This window comes from Rhyacophila brunnea, unplaced genomic scaffold (assembly GCF_057557595.1).
Source record: "Rhyacophila brunnea isolate RB1 unplaced genomic scaffold, BYU_Rbru_1.0 scaffold_20, whole genome shotgun sequence".
Classification (NCBI taxonomy): domain Eukaryota; kingdom Metazoa; phylum Arthropoda; class Insecta; order Trichoptera; family Rhyacophilidae; genus Rhyacophila; species Rhyacophila brunnea.
In genome coordinates, this window is record NW_028232860.1 from 32589784 (window position 1) to 32613438 (window position 23655).

The window sequence follows — 23655 nt, forward strand, 5'->3', positions numbered from 1 at the left end:
TAAAGCGTTGTACATAGAATTTTTTTATTTACATAACTATAGTTATTTATTTTGAATACGTACATGTTATTTTGAGTTTCCGGATGCTACCGAGCTTGAATTACTTCTACATTGTAAGGTGTCTATAATTTTGTATAATTGGGGGCGTAATTACTCAAACCATTTCTCAAACATGATTCCAAATGTTGGTTATATTTGGTAGCATTACTGCCATCTGTTTTATGGTGTTAGAATTAGATAATTAAAAATTTGGATAATAGAAATGTATAATAAATAAAATCCCATTATACTTCCAATTTATGAATAAATAAATAAAATATTTTTGGCGATCGACCAAAGATCATTTCGCGATCGACCTTATTGGCAGCCTTGCTATAGGTATACAGACAAATTAGTATGAGGAAATAATATGACTCTTTATGAGATTTAAAAAAAATCTTGCATTCTTTTAAGTCAAATGGCTACATTAGCATATTTTATTGACAAGAGTTGGCAATACTGGTAAGGCGCATTGAATATCCTCCGCGTTGTCGATCCATGGCTTAGGAATTTAAAAGATGTGAGTTTGAATCCCATCCTGTCTATTTTATTCTATGATTTTTCTAATACCTCAGCATGTTTCTGAGGTTGTTCAAAATTATGTATTTTTTAATGATTATATTATGTTTTAATTCCCAGATTCCAAAGGAACTGATATCTGCCATCTACAAACTGGTCGCGGAGAGAAAGGAGCTCTGCCGGAAGAGCAAAGGAAATAACTATTGCTTCGGCGAGACCACGTATGAGCCGAGGAGTCGGCTAAGCACTAAAGACTCCACGCCCCGCATGAGGACCACCTCCGACGTGTCCAACGCCAAGCGGCGGACGCTGCTTCTCCCTCCGCCTCTCATTACCAACCGGAAGAACTTGGAGCAGACTAAGACAGACGACACTTCGGCCAAACTGGACAAGCTGGAGGATCGATTGGCTGCAATCGAGGTGCTGCTTAGTAAACTACTAGATAAACGCCACAAGAGCTGACCATCGGGGAGGCATTGAATAACATACAAACTCAACGATTGTACATATGGAAAATAAAAACTCTTTGATTTAAGTCATAGACTAGGGCCTCATTAGAGATTCTTTAATACCTACGATGGTATCATCTATATATATATATATAATACCATACCTTAGAAAAAATTCTGTGAAAATTACTGAACTGATTTCGGTGTTTGACTGCTTGAATGAAAGCCCTAGGTCTGAAGAAGAGTGGAAAAATAAAATGTATTAAAAAAAACTAATGGCTAAATTAGCGAGCAAGGTCAAGATTCTGTATACACTAAGAACATATAGAGGTCCTATTATAAGCTTAGGTATAGCATCTAGAGTGGGGCAATTATTGTCCCATCAAGCACTAGTAATTTGTAAAATTACTATAATTATTATTTATTTAAGATGGCCCAACCGAGGGTTATATCGGTTGACCTTCTGGGATAGTTTTCTACGTGGGACAATTTCTCGGTATATCTAAAATTTTTGCAGCGTTTTATGACGAATGTTCTCCTTCTTACCAAGGCCTGACAATAAAAAATTAGAATAGGAATTACATGCTTACTCTTGTGACTATCCTGAGACAACGGAGAGTGCGTAACGTTCGTTACACAACTGTGTGATTGATTGATAAGACAGCAGACAAAAATATGCGATTTGATAGACATCACCGACTTCATAAAATGGACAACGGACTAAACATGTAGCTCGATAAGTTAAATGGAGTTAAACTATGAAAGGGCAAGGCCCCAAAACTGGCCTTATTGATAAACTCATACTCGACGAAGTACGGAACAGATAGGAAGTAGGATCTGAGAAAAGCGGAAGGAATTAAAGGAGGCTTTTATTGAGTAGTGGATCGATCCCGGCTAATAGTGATGTTACCGGCAGCTAATGCTGTTATAGTGTTTACAAGAAGTCAACAACCATTCAGTGTTGTTATACGGATTTTAAGTTTTGATGTTCAAAGGTTCTTGGAAAAGAAATGTGGATTCTTCAAAAAATACTCAAGATCCCAGGGCGTGATCACTTCAATAATATAGATGTGTTACCATCGCTAACTTAATAATTAAGCAGAGGGAAATTGCATATTTCCGTAATGAGTAGCATGATCTCTGAGATAGAGGCCAGCAGAGGTATAGACAGAAGAAGATTTTACTCACTATGTAATCTTATAAATTGGCTCAATATTCAAGATGGGTAACCAATGTGACTGGCAGAGGACCAGGATATATACTGCATTTATTCAAACGCCAACCTTTGATAGAAGACAACCCTACAAGAAGAAGAAGAAGAAGAAAAAGCAATAATTCTTTTAACATTTAAGCACATATTTTGTATAGTTTTTAAATTGAAGATTGAACCAATAATAGTGAATAAAGTCAAATCCATTTGTTTAGTTTCAATATGAAAGAAACCTTTGGGGTTTAGGCCATTTTACATAGACGCATAGTATAATTTTAAGCAAACATGTTACGTTACACTATTCGGCTCATGTCACAATACTGGATTAATTAAGATGAATATTTTTTATATTAGTTTTTGTTTTATAATATTTGTATTAAAAAGAATAAATTTCTATTACCCTTCCTACAATGTATTTTTATTTATGTAGTTATTATAATATTATATTTGTATATCCCCGCATGGCACTAATGTACCGATAACTTTAAATCACCATTTTTTCACCACTGAAGGTTTGATTTAGCTTCTCGGTCGTCTTTTCGCATTGTGCATTAATCTGTAGCAATGTTCACACTATTATCATCATTATCTGTCGAAACCGCAAGCATTTCGACTCAATTTTAGATTCACTAAAACAATTGATAAATTATTGAATTATTACCCAACTACTTACTACATATATTGACTATTTGAAACATTGTCTACTCTACTGGTACCGAAATAGAAACATTTTTAGATTATTTAGAATATACCATAATACTGATGGTTCAAATTATAGATACATCTCCTTTACGATTGTGATACTGATGCAAGACATTTTCATTCAAGCACATCTCAAGTAAATAAATTTCTGAGCAAAGTGTGAATCTTGCAACAAATGAACCTGCTATTCAGAATGCCTTGTCGTCAATGTATAAATTGACCATGTTGCGATCAGTGTAACTTTCATATACGAAGAAGGTTTTTCATCAACATCTGTGGTTAAGCCTAGCCCACACTTTATACATCTGTCTCGTAAACTATTGTGTCGATACAATGTCCATGAACAAATAATGCACTAAATATTTCTCAGACTGTTATGCTGCAATTACATCATGATCACGTCACGTACTGTCACATGCTGGTAGGATGACAAATTTAGTCTACTGTTTCGTCATTCCGCAGAATATTTTAAACAATCACCATCTCTATAAATTCAATGATGGAAAGTGCCAACTCTAATGCATTAGTATTTTGAATTATTATTCATTATTCATGCGAATTTAAATTAATTTTAACAGTTTCTATGTGTGCATACGTTAAAATTACTTGCGATATTGCATCCATAGATAATATTTTCAAAAGATAATATTTCCAACCTGCAGACCATAGATAATAGAAAATCCACAGAGAACATCACTAAAAACAAAGAACACGCGATTTTGACATGAGTCGAAAATGTGTAGGCATGCAGAACCACATAAAAAACATTCATTGAGTCATGCAGTTGCCGATGTAGTGCGGTTCGCATGAGGTGACCTTATTATTCTTCTGACGATTTCGGCAGATTTTACAAACTGACAATGTTCATTTAAAGGTTCAAATTTTACTACGGGATGGGAGCATCAGTCTGATAAATTTTAAATACCAAAAAAAAAAACATTGCACATTTTTTTCACGTAGCGGCAGCTGACTGTGACAGCACACAACATGACGATAATGCATTTGAAACATTAGTCACGCTTCACAATCATTACTACCACTCGCTTGTTTGTCAGTATACATGTTTAGTAAAATATGTTTTTGATCCATGGCAAAATCCATAAATATGGGTATTTTAATTTAATTTTTATACAAATGTTGGTGGTTTTATCTAAATATTTGTTTATTTGTTTGTGTGACAATGTATATAGGTCTGCACTAGGACATAGAACTCAGAAAATCGCCAAACAATACCAGACGTAATATACAAAAAAAAAAAAACTCACAAGCAGCTTGCAGGAGTATGTGTCTCCGTTTTCCATCTTCACAACAGAGTGTTCCTTCCCGTTAACATCTGTCGGCAGGTCGTAGGATGCAATCTTTGAGCTGTACACCACCTTCACCGGGTTCGCGATATCCAAAGAGGTAAGTTCTGTATTCACAGCATGTTGGAGGACATCATTTTCGACAATGTATGCAACGTCCGATTCGATGCTGTCACGATTGAAGGTTATCATGGCGTCGGAGCAGCCATCCCATACCTGATGAGAAAGTAAAAGGTAAGATGCAGGTGAGTGGAGTTTATCGGGTTGCTATTCTAAACTTCTTTTTTTTTATTTTTTAGAAAAATTAATGTTAAATATAAAATACATTAAAATTATGCAATATCTTTTTGACACCGAGAGAATTTTTAATGATAATACATAATAATCATTAAATTATTTGTAATAATAAGATTAGAGTCCTTAACGAATGCACATTTTTTAACATTTTTTTAAAAATCGTAGGTCTATTTTTGACATTATATACTTTTTGTCTTTTTAACATTATCAGTAGGCAGTGGCGAAGGGTGAATTTTGGAAAGAGGTAGGCTGTGGAGTAACCACGGCTGTCAGATATATTTACGGGAAATAAGAAGATAACCCAATATTACTACTGAGAGTAGGTACACTAAATCGATGAAATTTCAAAAGCTCAATTAGTTTATAAATAAGCAATTAATTTGAATTATGTATTTTTCTAAACATTTATAAACGTAACATACCTACGTTGTTGTGTATAATATGTTCCATAACAATTTATAATTTAACCCGTAAAACTAGACATTTTAAAATACTTCTATATTTAAAACACAGACTTATAAATAAAAATCGCGAGATAAATTATTTTATGTTTTTAACAATCAATATTTATTTGTGATTGAATCCCATAGAATTTTTTTTTAAATTATCTTATTAATAATTATTTTGAATAAATGTGCCCTAGCGATTTAAGCGCAAGCTAAACAACTTATTATTTCGGAATAAAAAGCCAGAGAGTGGTTGGCGCCATGAGACTGAAGTCATACAAAACAGATCTGGAAAAGGGGTCAAATTAATTCATAATATAGTTGAATCCAAGCGGCGCTAGTATGGGTATATGGTTTTAACCTTATTAAATAAAATAAAACTTTTAAATTCTGACGATAGATGACTCTGAATTGGATAGATTTTTCTGTGTATTTATTTATTTTTTAAATTAAATTAGTTACTTGAAGATCTATTTTTCTTAGAAGGTAGGCTTTAAATAATCGTCTACTATGGAGCCTTCGCCACTGTCAGTAGGTGCATTGAATAAAAAACGATAAAGTGTATTGATTTGCAAGCTTTGTATAACACCGCCAGGTGTCTTTAGTAGGTAGATGTTGGATGCCGCTGACATCCTCCTGGAAAGATCGACTGGTCGAGCAACAAGGCGCGGCATTGGTTGCGCAAATTGCTGGCTAAATTCTGATGCACATTTTAACATGTCATTGAATATTTTTTGAGACACGCATGTGCACTAGAGAATACGTAATGTATAACAATATTGAAAATATCTGCCAAACTATTTGCTTTCAATCATAAAATGATAATGGATTTGGTGATGAAGGATGATTTATTACATTATTACCTTTGTAAAAAATATATTTTGTGTGGATATTGTGATAATGAATTAGTAACTGACCTGCATATTTTTGACAGGCTGTAGCCTCATATTCTCAACGTGTTTCCAGACACCGATTGTCTTCATGAGGTTCTTGGTGCTGGGGTTGAGTGCCGATACTCTGTTGCTGTACTGTTCTTGGAGGGCATACTTCTTTTCCGGACTCCCTTCCAGCAGCAATATCTTTTGTGATGATAATTTAGTGTTTTTGGCTAAAACAAATGAATACGTGTATTAATTATTAAGGCTCTAAATACCAAAAAGTCGTATTGCCCGTGGTTACAAAATACTGAGTCATTGCAGTAAAATTGCATGAAGCAGACCTTTTGAAAAATTAAAAATTATTCAAGTAAAATAGTGCCGCAGATGACTTTTTTTCCAATAGAGCAAATTTGTGATGTGTGTTTATCTCACTTAACAGGTCGACCTGCCACGCCGGGCCCTCAGGCTAGGGCCCTGTCAGCCCCCCTTGGGGGGTCATGATTACAAGTAACTTGAAGTTGAACATGCCTGATACATAAGATAAAGTATACATGTATGCTTCAGTACAAAAAAGAATAATGATAATCATACTACATCTATGGATAATCATCATCAGTTTTGTTCTACTATCTGCGCATCTATTCTATACTACACAAGGCTGTATCGGGGGTAGTTTATCATATTTATGTATTGAGACGTTTAATTGTCACAATAAGTTAATTGTCTGAACTTTACTGTCAATGTTTTAACAGTACCTCTCTTGGCCATGTTAACTTTTAGAGCAAGTTTAGATGGCTAACTTATTGTAACAATTATAATACCCGGAGACCCCGTAAGGCATTGGACTATGGGAAGGGTGCTGATTATGAAATATGTCCTCTTTTTATTATCGTCAACCCTAAATCCGACCAAAGTAATATGTCAACAGCGTTAGTACGATAATTTAATTTGACAACTAACCTAGAGCACAAGCAAGAGTGCATCCTACCATTCCTCCGCCGGCGATTATGATATCATAGTCAGTTTGTTTATCAAAATTATCCACCGAACTTGCCGTCGAATGATTTCGTTGCGATAAACTGGCATATTTCACATGATTTTGACGTAATAAACGTGATACAGATCGAGAGGTCAGGCAAAGACATCTAGCCGCCATTTTTTTTGTTTACTTTTATTATTTTGACAGATCAGACAATGTTGACCACATAAATAATTGTCCAATCATTATGATAATAATGGAAAATGCATAATAAACGTGAAAAGAGAATGTCAAATAAATTGTTTGTTGTTAGAAAGATAACGATAAAAAATATTTAAAAAAAAATCAGTAATAAACACGTAGCTAAGACGTAATTCATAATGTTGGCATCCCTGACCTGACTGTCAAATGTCAGTTGACAGAAAGAAGAAGAAAGATGAATAAAATTGTGTGGCAGCAGTTTTATCACACATAATTTTACCTTAGGATTCATTTTAATGTAAGTGATTTGAATATTACACATTTATTTATTCTCGCAATGGATAATATTAGATCTCAAACTACCATTTTGTTAAAATATTATGATCGTCTTTAAAATTGCCAAATCTGACGGGGTGACTTTATGCCAACCACTTTCATGTTGTTATATACCAGGGGTTCGGACATTTCGATACTGTAAGGCCGCAATAAGTTTACCGAAAAACCAATAAGCCCACGATCAAGAAACTTCACAATGTGCACTTTTTTTGTTAAAATCCAATATTACAAAAAAAAATAAAAAATTATCGTGCGTTGCCAAAAACGTGGATATTCTATTGTGTTTTTCCATATTCCTAACACCCCGTTTACACGTGCATGGAAGTACTGTGCACAGTAAGAAAATGTATGGGGAAACATGTATTATGACGCCTGTACACGTGCATGGAATTACTGTCGGCAATTGTGCTTATTTTAAACTGTCATGACGATAACTGTTTACAAATAAAAGTTCTGACTGTCTCTCCAATCTCATTCTTCAAGAGTAAGCGAGACGCGATGTTGTCATTTTATACTACTATCTGACAAGTCGTATTGAAAATCGGAGCTCAAAATGAGTAAGTAATTTGTTTTTTTGCCGACAGGTTCGCTACGATCGCTCTACTGCGCAGGCGCAGATCGAAAATAATCTTACTTGCGCACAATAAATCATCACAGTTTGGAATCTTCCAATCTTGTTTGATTTATGCACGCAATCTTGCCAACTGTAGATAGTAGTATAAAATGACAACCTCGCATCTCGCTTACTCTTGAAGAATGAGATTGGAGAGACAATCAGCACTTTTATGTGTAAACAGTTGTTGTCATGATAGTTTAAAATAAGCACGATTGCCGACAGTAATTCCATGCACGTGTACAGGCGCTATAAAGGTAATTTGAACTTGGATTTGAGACGGAGAACGGCTGTCGTGGCATAGCGGGAAGTTAACAAGAACCAAATTATGAGCATTACTAGTGTCAGAATAGCTATTATGGATTTATTCTCATGTGTAGGAATTAGAACGGGGTAATGTATTGATTGCTACAGTTGCTATGGTCGATTGTACTTACATGAAGTCTATTACATCGTGTTCTGGCGTTCTTCCGATTGTCTTATATCGCACCAAAATTATTGAACCTTACGGTGATACGCCAAGTTTATAAGACTAGAGTTTTATTTGTGACCGTTAGTTGGGGTGGATTGTTTCATCGAATATTATTCTAAGTTTATGTTTATTTTAATATTAAAAGTAATATACAGTCGAACTTGGTTATTATGAAGAAGATGGGACCGACTGAATTTGTTTGTTATAAGCGTTATTCGTTATATCAGAGAATATGTATAAACATAACACAAAAAGTCGCAATTCAAACAAAAATACACAATTAGAATTTTTCCCCGAAACAAGCAAGGCATTCATAAACTACAAAAGAAGTTGTTTATTGTAATGAACGCTGGTAGGTACCTACTTACTTCACAAACTTTGGATTTTTTTTCCAAATCTTGTCAGCGAAAACACCAATCAGGTAGGTACTTAGACATTTAACTAGTGTCATATACGTAATCCGAACCCGGCTGAATCATGTCTGTCGGATTTTATTGCTTAGCTTACGGTCTAAGTGCTAAGTGTTTTTAAACGATCCACACATTAACAGTTTTAAGAAAATTTTTGACAATATTTTAGCTCGGTATATCAGATAAGGAGCTTTTATATAAGTGAATAAATGTATGGAGAAAATAATAAACTAAAATGTCAACGAATGTTTTCTCGTTACATCTGAGATCTCGCTATATCCGTGTTCGTAATAACTGAGCTCGACTGTACTAATAGATGAAAAATACATATTAATATAATGTTGTGTCCTACAATGTTTCGATTCATCAGAGAGGACGGACTTATTAACCTGCAAGGCTGCATGTGACTCTAAGGCCGCAGGTTACACACTCTATTTTATATTTAAAAATAAAAATTTTGTTTTTTCTGTTTTAGAATATAAAGATGCCTCGTACGTATGTACGTAAACCGGGTTCAAGAAATTACCGAAGTTATTCGATGGAAACTTTTGATCAAGCGCTCAATGAAGTAAAAGAAAAAGAAACTATCTATTCGATCTGCTGCCATAAAGTATGGCATACATAGAAATACACTAATGACCCATTTAAAGGAAATGATTAAACAAGACAAAGGTGGGAAAAGAGTATTCTCACACAAAGAAGAATTGAAATTCATCAAAAATATAATCTTTTTTCCAATACTTCTTTTTCCTCTAGTGAGCAAGGATCTGCGAGTCATTCTAAAATCCATATTTGGACAAAAAAACTGAAAAAAATCAAAATATTTAAAAATAACATGCCGGATGTAAAATGGGTAAATATATTTACTGAGAGACACAAAAAAGCACTTCACAATAGAGTTGTAAAAATTTTAAATCAGTCACGGACGATATTGATGAAGCTATGATAAATAATTTCTTTGATATGTTGGAGGATGAAATTGACGATATTCCGCCGTGTAATATTTGGAATTTCGACGAGACTAATCTCGTAGACGATCCGGAAGCGTTGAATGCTTTAGTTAGAAGACGGGCGAAGTACCCTGAGAAAGTTAGAAAGATGCCAAACCCGTATACTAAACTAATGTTATGCGGGAACGCTGACGGAGACATGGCTCCGATATATGTGAGTCACGAAGAAAATAAAATTTTGGCAAAACTGGACAGATAGTACAACTGAAAATGCTCGTGACCAGCAAACAAAGTCTGATTGGTTTGACTTTAAATGTTTCGAGAACTGGTTCATATGTCATTTGTTTCCGTTGTTAAAAATGCAAGATGGTAAAAAAAGTTATCATCTGCAACAGTAACTTCAGTTCCCATTTAAATGAGGAGATAATCACCCGATGTGAAACGAACAATATTTATTTCATCTCCTTACCCCCGAAAGCCAATTACTTATTGCAGCCGCTCGATACAGGATGTCTTAGACCCATAAGGCGAGAATGGAGAAAGTTACTTGATCTTTGGAAAAACTCTTATTATGGAAGTAAATTTCCAACCATTCCGGAAGTTAAGTTTCCTCATTTTGTTAAACAATTATTGCATAATTTCATGGATAAGTCTGCGTCGAATATTAAATCTGGATTTCGAAGGTGTGGTATATATCCTTTGCATAGAGATATTGTTCTTAATCATTTAGCTTCCAATGCAATGGATTTATTATGGTGCCGGAAGACTTGTATCGTCTATGAAACCTTCCGTGGGGCGTTCAGGCAATCGAAGATGAGAGTAATGAATCCAATGAAATCAACCGAAGTTCAGCTAAAAAGTGTTCTCTGCCTAAAAGTTGAATATGATGATCCACCGAAGAAATATATTCAAAGAAAACTGCCAGGTTTCCGGTCAGGTAAAATGGAAGTAGATACTTTATCAACCGCCGTAGATACAAAAATTTCAAAAAAAGTATTAAGCTCCAGATTTGTCTCTGAAAATAAGAAAAATATTCATCTCTCAGATGAATGTAGCGATAGCGTCATCGATGAAATTTCAATTGATTTTGACAATGATGAGTGTACCGTTATAAAAGTGGAAGAGTTGAACTATGAAGTGAATGAATTTGTTGTGGTCAAACGCTCAGGTCGGTACTGTCCGGGAAAGATAAAAAAAATACACCAAAATGCCGCCCTGGTCAAAGATATGATAAAGAGCGGCGATAATTGGAGATGGGCGAAGCCACCCCGGGGTAGTTGGTATCGATTGGAGGATTTGAAAGCGAAAATAGATCAACCAAAAAAGAATAGCGAGAATGGTTTTTTTGAAGTACCTGAAATTAATAATTTTATGGCATTGGACAATCTTTTTTTATGAGTAACTAACTGTCCCATCTACCCTATTGTATTTTTATTGTTATACATATTATTGTGATTGTGGTATTATTAACCCTTTACTGCATAGTGTCGCAAATTTGCGACATTTCAAACTATTTCGATATAGCCAATGCCATCTGTGTAAATTATCAAATACTATCCTTTTTCGATGCCTAGAAAACTGTTTTACCATAAACATCCTACTTTACCGATTTTGTTTGGACATTTCAAGAAATAAAGCATTTCTGCATTATAGTCCCTGCATTTCTGGTTTGACAGTTGACGAATTAGTATGTACGCAAAAATCCGTATTTGTAAATAAATAAAAAAAAATATACAGAAGATTGAAATTGGTTGAATAAAAATATCTACACATCAAATAAGGTGTGTACATTAGTTTTTTATAATTGTTTTCATTTGGTTTTGTATTTTGTCATACTAAAATGTAAGATTTCCAAATGTCGTAAATCTGCGACACCACGCAGTAACATACAAAATTTAATGAAATTTTAGAAAAATATTTTTTTCATTATTTTTCCTTCATTCACAAGGCATTTTAACACCAATAAAAAATAAAAATTTTCAAAAAAAAAAATCATGCAGTAAAGGGTTAATAGAATGTATAAAAAAAAGTATTACCAGGGGTGAAATTGTGCCAGAAGAATTTCCTTATGGTCACGATATTAAAGTTCAGTTTGAAATGAATAAAATGATTCAAGTTACTTAGATAAATTTTCATGTTTCTTAAGAAATCAATTATAAAATGCATTAAAGCTATGATTTATTAAAAAATCTATGAGATTAGCAATAACTTTAAAATCATATTCAACAATAAAATGAGATCTTTTTATATATTTTATAGATTATATTTTTTTAACCTTTTGATTCAATTGGCATTTAAGTATATGGTAGAATATTAATTACCTCCTAAATGACCTAAATAACCTGAATCAAAGTGTCTTTACTGTTTGGGAAGGCCTTGATGTCTTTTGAGTTCAACTGGATGTAGGTATATTTTTTGTTGTAAAGAATTTCATGTTGGTGTGTCCTATTTTAAATAAAATCAATAATCGGTTGCCATGGAAATAGAAATGTAAAATAACAAATACACACCTTTAAAGTGGACCAAAAAAATATGTAGAATAAGATTTTGCATTCTGAATATTATATAATTGCCAAAAAATTGTCTGAATATTAGATTTATGTGAATTTAGTAAGAGATGGGACAGCATACAAATACCGTTTTTAGAAATTCTTGTCTGAGAGTTCCAGTAAATCCTTCAAATCGACTGCCTTCTGCGATGTATGAGAGAAATCTACCGGCATCGTTCTGCGGAACGAAGAAACTAAATGAAGCAGCATCGAAGAAATTCGAAAATGAAGACCGAAATGTTCTTTCGTTTCGTGAATTTTATAAAAGTATTCCAGATTATAGTGATGTTAACCATTTGTCAAATACAGAATTCTATTTGAAGTTAGAAACGTTAAGAGAAAACAAGCACAAATTGATGCTTAAATGCGATCAAAAGAAAATGGATGCTGAGAAATATACCGACTGTTCGAGTAAAACTTTCACCGAATTGCACTCTCCAAAGAAAAAAAAGACAGACTATAACTACTATATGCAGCAAAAAGACCTCTGTAATGAAAATATTCATAAAATTCGCGCAACTCCCGAATTTCATGTGACAAATGAGACTAACTCAGATTTAGAATCGATGATGTCACTTGAAAATATTGCCAAAAATAGAGTTAAAATATCGCCAAACCCTGAATATTTCGATGAGAACATGGTGAAGTATTCAAATAGCCCAGTGAAGGATGCGAGCGGCAACAAAAGCAAAAGAAACAACTCGGCTTGTTCAAGAATATCTTGGAATGACGAGTTACATGTTCCTCCAAAGAATTATACTTCCACTAGATGTTCCTATAGAGATGATACTAATTTGTCGCTAGGTAATAGTTGGATAATCAATGATGATACGTCCAAGAAGTCGTACAGTGTTCCGACGAGTCCTGTAAAAAAATCATTGACAACTCAGTCGCCGAAGGGAGTCTTCACGGTGTCCCAGCCGTTTAAGATGACAGAGAGGTAATTAATTTAAAATTAGTTTGAATAATATTCAGTGAAATCCCGGTTTTATGTTTTTGAAGGGACTGACAAAAAAACGTAAATAAAGGGAAAACTGGTAACCTATTGAAAATTATTATTTTTTTGTTTTTTTTTTAAATTATACAAATTGGTTTGGAGCATGTTGTGTCGCCCCTTTTTGGGAATGTTTCTTTTCTTTTGTACTGACAATGTTTTTATTTGCTGAGACACTATTTGAATGAAAAAACACAAAACAAAACACCAACGCATTGTGTTGCGTGTCATTGGTCTCGGGATCTGCAGTAATGATGTCTATAAATATAACCCGCATTTGAATGTGTTAAAATAAATTGGATTAGTAATTTTAATTGTGTTTTGAATATTTGACACGTAAATTGCGGGAAATATAAACGTACAGTAAATGTACTAAATAAAACATGTCTACGGCTGAAACTACATTAAAATAGCTGGCAAACATCAATTCCTGGCACATTCTAATATATTGGTTATATATAACCAGTGTTGCCATCTTCTTCTATGCTAATTATAGTACAAAGGCGTAAAAGTTATAGTATTTCTGAAAAAAATATAGTACAGGAACATTTTTCGTCTTGAATCCTTTAAAATTATAGTATTTTGGTATATTTGGCGTAAAATTATAGTATTTAACATTTTTCGCGGAATTAAAATTATAGTATTGTACTATAATTATAGTACGGTTGGCATCACTGTATATAACATTATGAGAGAACCCTATTCTATTAATTTTCATACAAACTGTAATGAGATGAAGGAGCAATTTATTGAGCTTGCATTGTAATGTGACGCGTTACAAAGTGAAGTTTGTATCAGTTATTTTGATGGGGAAACTACAGAAGCTAGTAGAAAAACGGTTTCTTTAACATTTTGGCTACAATATGAAAATATTTTTTTTAATTGCGATCAAGTGTTTTAAATTTTAAGTGTGGGAAATATGGGATAAACTTGAAACGAATATATAATTTTACATAGTTACATCTGTATCATAATTAATATATATTAAAGTATGTCACGTAAACGAAATGCACATTCAATATTGCTGATATTTTAGGACACTGGTGCTTTTTGCATTTCTCGCGATTTATAAGAGTAATAGAGCAAGGCCGGTTTCAAAATCTTGGTCCATGGCAAATGGTTATTACATTTCTATCTTATTAATCTGTTCTGTGTCAGACTCCCTTCCCCCATAGGCCATGGCGTCATATATGGACGATCACTAACTGAAATTGGCTTATGCAGTCAATCGATCAGTCAATTCCATTAATTATTAAATGTGCAAATCTTGGCAAGATAAACCCTGAAACCTTGATATGGATTGATGATATTGTTTTATCAATTACTATATACATTGACCATTTGGGATATGAAATATGTTTGACTAGAACCGGAATTAAAGCATTCACATTATAATGCAAATGTGGGTACATAGCTATTGTAGGGAAACTGTAACATATTATTTATCATTTGGATAATACCTGTTTATAACAACAATAACAGGTTTCTTTGAAAATATAATCAATTTACTGTGAAAAGAAAAAGAATTGAGTTTTGGGCAACTTTGCATGTGAAATTGTAATTTCTCATTTATGAATAATGATTAATTTGGCATATTATTCAACAGATTTAAAAAAAATTGAAACTTATTTCCGTTTTACTTTCAGAAGCAGAATTATTTCTATTCTTTTCATTCACTATGTATTAAATTTAATATACTTTATAGGGATGATGAAAATAGGATACTGAGCCAGCTCCGAGAAGCATCTAAAGAATTGGAATATAATATTCTCCGAAACAACACAAAGAGGAAGCATTTCAAAGCGAACCCCGTTCCGATAGAATCCAGAATACCTTTGTACGATAAGATTATGGAGGACCAGGAATTAAGGTTTTACGTTTTGAACCTTGTCCCCTAACTGCACTTAATTTCATTTAAGGTTTTTGTTTTTTCATTTTTATTATTTACGCATTTTTTATTTGTTTAATATTTTGGTTTTAATAAACGCTTAAGCTAGACGTTGGAGCACCGTGACCACGATAGGTGACAGCCACAGGCATAATTATACTAATGCCATTACAATGACGATGCATACTCAAGACAATGTCTCGTATGTGACAGATGACATTACTGATTTTGTAATAGTAGTGTCATGTCGCAACCCCTCAACTGCTACCTTTATCATTTAAAATACATTTACTTTATACAAAGCGTGGCGTTATTTTTGTATTTAATTTACTTATTATACTTTAAGAGGTAATTTATGTAAGAGTGTTTTACATTATGTCATTTTCAGAACTCACCAAATTTAACATCAATTCGTTTCAGAAGCCTACTAAATACTAAATATGGGACTAATTTTAGATAGTGGAATACAGCGTCAAATCCATTTCAACCAATTTCATCGCAAAGGCAGATAACATCTATAAAAGTGATCATAGAGACAAAAGTGTATTTCTAGTAAACGCATATCCAATTATTAGGAAGGAGGAATGAAAATATCTTCAAAAAGTGGATTTGACCAAATTTGAAAACAACCTACTGATTTAAATAAATGCTAAATAGTAGCATTCTAATTCACGGTTCTAAGTACACGGCGGCCGCGCGGCTTATGTGTTGGACTATCATGCCGTGGGTCCCAGGTTCGAATCCTGGGTCTGGCAAGTACACATATTGTTTTTCAACTTGTGTGTGAGTCAGGGTATGGACCTAATAGGTAGAGCAAGTGGCTGACATCCATTTCTCGTAAAAACAAAATCTGTTAATACAAACCTCTACTCTGTGGAGGCCCATATGATCCTATTAGGATCGGACATGGTCGAAAAAAAAAAACAGTAGCATTTTAATTCATTAGTTCTGACTATCGCTGGAGGAGTCATTTGTTTAGAGATGAGTATTTTTCTGGGTAGATGTTTTTCTGCATTAGCAGCAAAGAATACGGTTGGTGTCAATTTTTGATTCTGCATGACCACTCTGTGGTGGTTAGTGTCCAGATAGAAAACTAAATACAAAAATATGACGTCAATGTACTTTCTGAGATGACAAAATGTAAACATTTCACTACTATGATACAATATAATTATGGAAGCATCTGCTTTATGTGTGCGCTAAGTATTTCCTCGTAAACCACTCGCACATTCTACACTTCGACATGCCACCTTCTGTAGGTTTTCTCACTTGGGTCATGCCTACTCTGTCATGTTGATTTTATTGTTCCAAAATGTTATCCACAAAATCAAACATTATCTCGTTTTATATTTATTTATTTAGATTTGATTGTTATTACAACCAAATTTTTGAAATGAAAACATTTCTCATCTGTGGTAAGGGATTAGTAAACTTTTGAATAATTTTATTTTTACCATACCGAGAAATACTTGATAACGTGTGCAATGCGGACGACACACATATTGAAATAAGGTTCAATTGTGATAAATACAATGTTTATTAAATTCTTCTAAAACCATTATTTTCTAATTATATCGATTGGTGGCAGAACCACATTGTAATGGTTTGGAACTAACACTTTCTGATGGTAGGTTTATAATCTGAACAGTTGTGATGTTTTTCGATCATAGAGCTCGTTTATATTCAATTTCAGACGGTCAATATCAAAACTACAATCGACGGCCGAGCTGCAAGCCCAAATGAAGCCGTTTACGTTCACAGAGCGCGAGGAGAGAATGGGAGGTGTGTTCCAGGAGAGTCGAAGGCTGTGCCGGTCCAACCCTCAGTTAGCACACGCCCCTGCCCCTACCATGACCAGCCCCCTCAATGAGTCTCCACTCTTCAAAGAGAAGCAGTTCAAAGCTAAGCCGGTGCCTAAGAATCTGTTTAGCAATTATATTTACGACAAAATGAACGAGGACAATTATTATAGGTAAGATGTACACGTGAATTATTTGGCAGATTCAATGATAATCAGATATGACCAAAGTCCTTCTGTAGAAGACGGATCCTAAGTATACATTCATTTCAATTCATTTATTCATTTATAAGCCTGAATATTACAAATAATTACAAGTTTTAGGGCCAAGACATGCAACGTTGAAAATCGAAGCAACATCAATGCAGCTCTTACTTGACTTTAAATGTGTCCAATTGGAATACATTTGGAATTGAGTATGACCTGCGGTGACACACCATTGTCTGCCTCGATTTTGAGCGCCATGTGTCTTGCCCCTAAGACGTTTGTAACACCGCATGAATCATAAGTAAATCAATGTAAACAGAGACATAATTTAAAGAACATATAACATGCACAAATGATATAATATAATGTCACCAGATGAATATCTTGTATCCCTCGGTTACCACTTTATACGAGTTATAGTTATATTAGTGCAGCCCATCTCCATTCAAGGGTTTTGACATATTTAATTTCATTGTATATTCTTTGCATAACTTCTTGTCACAAACAAAAAAATCATCAAATTACAATCTTAATGTTGTCATCGATACTTATCATACCTCTTCCTCTTCAAACAGACGTCAATAACTTCAACACCAAATGGTGGAACAGAAAGGGTTTTAACTACAGTCGCATCCAATAATATTTAGGACGTCTGTTGGACCAACATCAAGGTCAAGGCAATGTAACATGCTTCAGGCTTTAGCTCCCCATGTCGTGATCAGATTAACAGTGATATTAGTTGCGTATTAGTGACATCCTTCTCTTTTTGCCATATGAATTCGTCTGCAAATATCGTAGATCTTTTGTCTTTTTAGTTTGTAGAAGTTAGAACTGCTTTCTTTTTTCGCCAGGAGAACAATTTTCTTCTAGCAGTTGAGACACTTATGAGTTGTGGGTAGGTTGAGGTATCTATAAGTTTAGGAATGCCCACAAATCTACCTAGACCCTCGTTTAAGCATTTATAAAATAAACTTATTCTCATGCAAGTGGAATATATCGGTAGGTATCTGAAGTTTTTTTGAACATAGGTATTGTCCGCCCAATTGGGGTCTAGGACGATTTGGCACCGGACAACTGGACACCACGGAATTCGAAAATAAATAGACGTTAGGTACTTATAGGTACTTTAAAAAAAAATATTCAATATTATTATTTATATTTCAATGATTATATTATGATTTAATAGTTGGTGAGAATGTAAATATGCAGACGTAAACAATGATTTAATTGTGCATATTTTTAAGTTCCAACGAAAAAAGAGTTTTTTATTTTATATAAAGCCTTAGGCATGGTAATTCTCAATCCGCGATAAAGAATACATTATGTTAAGAGTAAAATGAATTCAAACTACTAAGTAGTAGATAGAAACTGATTAAAATACCTCGTCTACACGTGTCTACGACAGTGCGGCGTCCAATTGTCCGGAGGCCAGTCGTCCCATTCCCCCCAATTGGTATCACCGATGGCAGGTCGGTTCACTTTGGAAGAACAAACGACTGATGCTTCCGATTTATTAAATATCGTAGACACAAATTGAGTCTTAACCGGTGGTTTTCGGTTCAATAATATACATAGTCACATCATTTCATTCATCTCATTTTTGACTGGAAGATTCCAGAAAGACTGTCTTGTTAATATTGCAGAGCTCTAAATCGCAGGATCCGAGCTGAGGAAATGCTCAAGGCGAGCTCATTACCGCCCTCTATGGCTCAGCGAGAGAAGTACCAGAACAACTCACTGGATTCTCCCGTAGCGTGTGAGAAATATGTGCTCAGTCCTGATGTATTATCGGATGGAAATAAGAGTGGAAAGAAGAAGAGTAAAAGGCGGTCTAGGAGTGGCAGGCAGCGGAGCCAGGACCAGTTGGATCGGGAGTTTGAAGAGCTGAAGAATGAATTTGTTTCGTCGGGGACACGAGTTTTGTTTCCGAGGGCCAAGAAGAGAAGGAATAAGGTAATAACTGACAGACAATTTTTGGATGATCAATTGAAGGCACAAGTGGATGAAGGAGTTATGTTACAAAATCAAAGTTTTGAGTAAATTGAGGTCAAAGTTTTTTTGATATATTTTTTTCAGTTGAGGATAATTTAACTAGTGATGTATTCAAGTGTTAAGTAACGATCACATAATTTTACTAACGTCAGAAATAGTTTGTTAAAATGTTCAAATGTGTAATTTATTTATAAAAACGTGTCCATGACACCTTCATCCACTAGAAAAAATAACAAAATAAAACAAATTGGTGCAAAGGATTATTTATTGAATATAGCATTTTAATTGAACAAAATAATGTGCATGAATAAACATACATACATACATGGTAGTTATTATTAGCAAGTAAAATAATTTTTGTTTTATAACAGATTCAAAGTAATGCCAATATTCCGGTTTTAGAAACTAAAGTTGCTCCTGGAGGTTTTTTCATTTTTCGTCTGAAAGACTTCGATACTTCACACCGAATCTTTCAATTTGTAGATCTTGAGGTGGTTCTGTTATCTTCATGTTCTCTAATATATTTACTTTTTTGAAAGGCATCGATTCGTCGTATGACTCTTTGTAGAGATATGAGCCATACTCTTCAACTCTAATCCACTTAATGCCATCCCTAAACCTCACTTTTTCATTCAGCTCATCCTTCTTCCTATTGGCCAGATGAAGTTTATCAAGCAGATTGGCGATTTTACGAAAATGTTGACCCATATCTATTACCTTATTATTCTTGCTAGCCACCGAGATAATTTTTTCCTGATACTTTTCTGGTACCTACATAGATGGTGTCATGTTTCCGTAGAACCTTCTTAATTCTTCCAAAGTCTCTGATAGAATCTAGGTAAGTGCGACCAATTTCGGGAAATTTATGATCAATACAAATGAAGTAACTCTTCAGAATTAGGTATTGAAATAAACCGATTATAGAATAATTCTTATATTGGCCTTGACAAGAGTTAGTCCATATAATTATGTGGTGTTTTCCACTGATCTTCTCATCGACTTCAACTAACAGGGAGCTGTTGTAGATCTCTGAACTTCCCCTATTGCCATGATGAAATCTATTTTCAGGAGTGCCTTTTCGGCTGTCTTCTGGTATTTGCCTGTTACTAGGTTCGGCAACATCGCTGTTTTTTTGTATATCATAGTCACTGTGTCTGACCTTGGTGCTGTCTTGAGGTCTGATGGAATTTCCAAGTACACTGTATTGTTGATTTAACGAGCTGTCTGATGAAATCTTCAAAGAAGATGGCTCAACATCTGTAAAATGTAAAATAAAAACATGCATATCAAAAGTTTACCAGCGACGTTTCTTTCCATAAAATTAAAGACTTACTACATCATTATAATAATATTACGTAAGTACATAATAGTACTGTCAATAAGCTCAAAAAATAGTTTTCCATCGTCTTACCTGTATTTGAAGTACTATTGAAATGTTGCATTTTGAGATTAGAATTCTAGGACAACATACAAGTTTCTGCTGGAACATTTTTTTTAGAATTTGTTTGCTTCAAAGCTATATCCAATGGGTAGTTTTTTACCTCTGGAATACGTATCCATGGTTTTAACAGCAGATAAATCGCAATAATAAGCAAACTTGTTAATACACGGTCAACTTACTGTGTGCAACGAAGTGACAGTTAGTAGTCACTGGCGTGAATGAAGGAGCTATGTACACAACATAACACCTTCATCCATGCGACAAAACTGTGATAATTATTACGAATAAAAGGTGTTAACAGTCCATGACACCTTTATCCATTTTCAAATAAAAAATAAAGTAACATAGTCCCTTCATCCATTGCTGTAATGCAAGACCAATGAAAATTTTAAAGATGTTTGATACATCCACATGAAAGATGGGTACATAACACCTTCATCCACGCAATAAAAAGACCTTGTCATAAAATGTAACATAACACCTTCATCCACTTGTGTCTTCAATTACTTTTATTTATGTTTTGGTACGTTATCATTTTTATTCCAAAGCTTGTATGTATAATATGGGTCTACACTCTACAGGCTGTAAACTGGTGATACAATTAATATTCATATTAGTTGAGGATTCTTTCCATGATAATACTGTTGATAATTTCTTGGTGGAGGCATATTTTATTGAATGAAGTAAATTAATATAATCATGATCATCTGTCTGAATATATTGACTGTTGAATGAAGGACTCTTCTAGCTGATTCCTCTCCTCTCGGTTATGTGCCTTGTGTTGCCACATACTTCTGCAGAAGTTAACTATTTCGAATTATGACTACCTTTCGCACGTTTTCTACTTTCTTTGCAACTGTAAGTATATGTCTAAACTTTTAATGATGTGATTATTTTAGGAGGCTTTGAGAAAGATTTACGGATCCCACAGCAGCGAGACGGCCACCTCATCGTCAGGTTCAGCAAACCGTTCCAACTCCACCAACGAAATTTGCTCCATTAACCGGTCTAATCTGGCGGCTGTCTTAAGAATTGAATCCACCAAGCGCAAGATGAAGGCCGATGTTCTGAAGCGCATGGAAGAGGAGCGATATCAGTCGGAAGTGAGGTGGCGAGACAGCATCCTGAGAAGAAAGCCTGCCTGGGATACCCTGAAGTACAGGTTTTTGTAAAACAATAATTTTATTAAACAGTGACATCTGTTTAACTGATAGAAAATTATTTTCCGTATCTATTTGACAATAAAATTGGATAAAGTTATATGAAGCATTTTCCTTGCCAGATATAGTATTTTTAAATAAGTATCTAGCTTGCAAAATTTGCATCTCACATATGGCATTTAATATAGCTTTTTTCGTAGTCGCACATAACTTAAAACTTATAATAATGCTAAATTATATCATATTTTCTTGAAGATCAACAAGTTTGTTTTTATAAATAATTTCTTTTTTTATGATACAATTCTTCAATATGCTCTTATTTTTAGCCAAGCCGGTGACTTAGCGATGAGAGTGCAGACAAGACGTGACGAAGAACGTCTCCGGAGAGAGCAATTCCTGCACGACATGGAATTGATGTATGGCAGAGTGCACAGCCAGCCTCTGATGTTCGAACGAACCTACAGTCCGCGCAAAAGTGTCAGACCGTACTCCGACATGAAAATATCTGAAGATCTCGTCATGAGGCATGGAATACCAAAGCCAAGGAGTGCGTTAAGCAAAAGAGTTTTGACTCCGAATGCTATTTCTCCGAATAGGTCGAGGAAGGTTTCCATTAATGAGACAGCTGAGACAATCGGTGATTTTGAAGAGTATTTGTACAAGAATAGTGATGACGATAACGATGATGAAGATAAGGAATCAAAATCTTCGCAGGATATTCCCGAGAGTATTGCTGGAGATTCTCATGATGGTGATTGAGGATATTATTGTTGGGTATTTATGTCATTGTTAGTAATTTTTTTTTAACCATGTCCGATCCTAATAAGATCATATGGGCCTTCACATTGTGGAGGTTTGTATTAACAGATTTCATTAGGGCTTAAAAAATGTTGATCTTCTTACTATGCCGTTCTTCTTATTGTCCCGGAGGTCAGCCGCCATCAGGGAGATCTTTGCTATATCATCTGCTACCAGAAACAGTTCAGTAGAGCTCCACTCGTACCAATCACATAAGTTTTCAGCCATAAATTGAATTGTTGTCCTCTGCTACGTATATCATTGATCTTTCCTTGGATGATAAGTTGGAGAATACCGTAATATTGTCCTATCATAGTATGGCCGAGGTACTGTCGTTATCTGGTTTTGATACTATGCAGAACTTCTCAGTCCTTTTCGAATCGATTGAGAACTTCAAAAATTTGTCTAAGGAATTTTGAAGATGCGTCTATACAGCCACATCTTGAAAGCCTCAACTCTACGTGACATCTCCCGGCTTAGCGTCCATACCGTAGAAAAGGATTGAGAGAACATAACAGTGAACCATACGCAGTTTCAGAGTTAGGTTAAGATTTCAATTGTTAAGGAGGCAACTCATTTGGAGAAAGGCGCCCTTGTTATTTCAATTCTTGTATCTCTTCCTGAGACTGGACTCATTTCTCACTGAACCATGTTTCTAAATATTTATAGTCAGTCACACGTTCAATCGTTTCACTGTTAATAACAAAACTTGCGTTAGTGTTTGGTGTCTATTTTTGAAACCGTTGTCAATTTTGTTTTCTTGAGGTTCATTTTTAAGCCATAAGAATTGCTGACCTCATTAAACCTTTCTACAATTGGATGTAAACCATTAGAAAATATTGGTAACCCCTTCTATAAAATGTCTACTTAGAAAGATGTAATTATGTATTGAATTACTCTAATCTGAGTCTAATGTTTACAGGCTCTATGTTGAGGACAGCACTACAAATAGTAATGCACGGAATAGGCTTAAAATATTTTGTTCATGCCCAGGCGTGTGTGTATTTATTATTATTTATAGAT

The 23655-nt window shown here is 34.4% G+C and overlaps 3 protein-coding genes across 9 annotated transcripts in view; 2 read left to right on the forward strand and 1 right to left on the reverse strand.

Moving 5' to 3' along the window:
• pyx (transient receptor potential channel pyrexia) overlaps nucleotides 1–2618 on the forward strand; it is a 52154-nt gene extending 49536 nt beyond the window's left edge. For both annotated transcript variants that reach the window (XM_085948351.1, XM_085948352.1), the window contains one exon: nucleotides 679–2618. In XM_085948351.1, the coding sequence (XP_085804477.1) occupies nucleotides 679–1020 (342 nt within the window). In that variant the 3' untranslated portion in view covers nucleotides 1021–2618. The remainder of the gene's footprint in view (nucleotides 1–678) is intronic.
• Coq6 (ubiquinone biosynthesis protein COQ6, mitochondrial) overlaps nucleotides 1–7020 on the reverse strand; it is an 89359-nt gene extending 82339 nt beyond the window's left edge. For both annotated transcript variants that reach the window (XR_015070820.1, XM_085948358.1), the window contains exons 1-3: nucleotides 6805–7020; nucleotides 5884–6074; nucleotides 4185–4439 (exon numbers count right to left, since the gene is read on the reverse strand). Coding sequence is in view for 1 of the 2 variants with exons in the window: in XM_085948358.1 (XP_085804484.1) it covers nucleotides 4185–4439; nucleotides 5884–6074; nucleotides 6805–7000 (642 nt within the window). In the remaining variant the exon portion in view is untranslated. The remainder of the gene's footprint in view (nucleotides 1–4184; nucleotides 4440–5883; nucleotides 6075–6804) is intronic.
• Nucleotides 7021–11658: 4638 nt separating this feature from the next.
• LOC147071541 (uncharacterized) lies at nucleotides 11659–22737 on the forward strand. Of its 5 annotated transcripts, none has more exons than XM_085948353.1 (6): nucleotides 11659–13294; nucleotides 15054–15218; nucleotides 16930–17208; nucleotides 18885–19194; nucleotides 21574–21836; nucleotides 22161–22737. In XM_085948353.1, exons 1-6 carry the CDS (start codon nucleotides 12423–12425, stop codon nucleotides 22591–22593), a joined length of 2322 nt encoding a protein of 773 aa, XP_085804479.1. In that variant the 5' UTR covers nucleotides 11659–12422; the 3' UTR covers nucleotides 22594–22737. The 5 variants fall into 5 exon arrangements, with proteins under 5 accessions (XP_085804479.1, XP_085804480.1, XP_085804481.1 ...); XM_085948354.1 differs by having other exon boundaries at nucleotides 21574–21830; XM_085948355.1 differs by having other exon boundaries at nucleotides 18900–19194.
• The last annotated feature ends 918 nt before the right edge of the window (nucleotides 22738–23655 follow it).